This window comes from Penaeus monodon, chromosome 24 (genome assembly GCF_015228065.2).
Source record: "Penaeus monodon isolate SGIC_2016 chromosome 24, NSTDA_Pmon_1, whole genome shotgun sequence".
Taxonomy (NCBI): Eukaryota; Metazoa; Arthropoda; class Malacostraca; order Decapoda; family Penaeidae; genus Penaeus; species Penaeus monodon.
Window position 1 is genome coordinate 24,636,212 of NC_051409.1, and position 1,020 is coordinate 24,637,231.

Consider the following 1,020-nt stretch of genomic DNA (forward strand, 5'->3'; position numbering starts at 1 on the left):
ACACTATCATTATATATTAGTAATTTGCTGAGGTGATTGAGAAATGCCTTATTATATTAGTAATACATCACGTACATTTTTACGCTTTTCACTTTCAAAAGAATTGTGCCATATCCTTAATCCCATGAAAAAAGCCCTTAGTCACGTGCCCGGTCTCCTCGCCCTCAGATTCTGCCTCCTTTACAACACTATGTCTGGCAAGCCTACGTCCGAAGGCGTGGCTCAGGACCGCTACGACGAGGACTTCGACAGCTCGCTCAACGGACTCGGAGGAAACCTGGGCGGGATGCAACCTCTCACGCCCTGTCCTTCCGCCGTAGAATACATCACACCCGTTTTCGCCAGGAATTACCAAGGCGTGTGGCGCTACGTGGTGCAGATTCCCTATGAGGGATACTTCACACAGACGGTCGAAGTTACTCAGTGTTTGTAAGTAGGCCTACCCTTTGACGCGGAAAGAAAAAATTAAAGCCTATATTTTAAGATAGTTTATATTAGGTTATGACGAATATGAATGCTATTGATGAGGGTGAATAATAACAAGAATAATGATGTGGAGTTCGTTTTGTAATTTAAACTACGGTTGCATTCCGAGAAGAAAATGCAAAGGTAATAAGTTCGATAATGCAAATATACTGACACCACTATTTTGTTTATAAATCGTAATCTACACCAATAGAAGTATAATCACATAGAGATGACGAAACAGTGCAGCAGTGTGTTTACAGAAAGAGGCATGATGCAGCAGTGCTCAGAAACCGTTATGCTGAAAAAATGTTTTTTTATGTCCCAGGTTAGCGTCGTTAAGGTTTTTTCTTTCTTTCTTTCTTTTTCTTTCCTTTTCATCTTATCTGTTTTTCTATTCAATTATCTTTTTTCTCTTTCGTGTAGGTCTGGCAAATGCTATTACCTTTCTGGCGCGTGTCTGGCCTCGCCGCGATGGGTGTCGCTCTTGGTGGCCGAGATCTACTACCCCGACGTCGTGTTCCCGACGGCGACCGGAAAGCGACCCAACTTCAG

At 42.9% G+C, this 1,020-nt stretch overlaps 1 protein-coding gene across 1 annotated transcript in view; it reads left to right on the forward strand.

The window, feature by feature from the left end:
• Nucleotides 1-1,020, forward strand: part of LOC119588662 — a 47,744-nt gene that overhangs the window by 45,094 nt on the left and 1,630 nt on the right. Inside the window, exons 6-7 of the mRNA XM_037937296.1 lie at nt 169-429; nt 892-1,017. Of these exons, the coding sequence (XP_037793224.1) occupies nt 169-429; nt 892-1,017 (387 nt within the window). The remainder of the gene's footprint in view (nt 1-168; nt 430-891; nt 1,018-1,020) is intronic.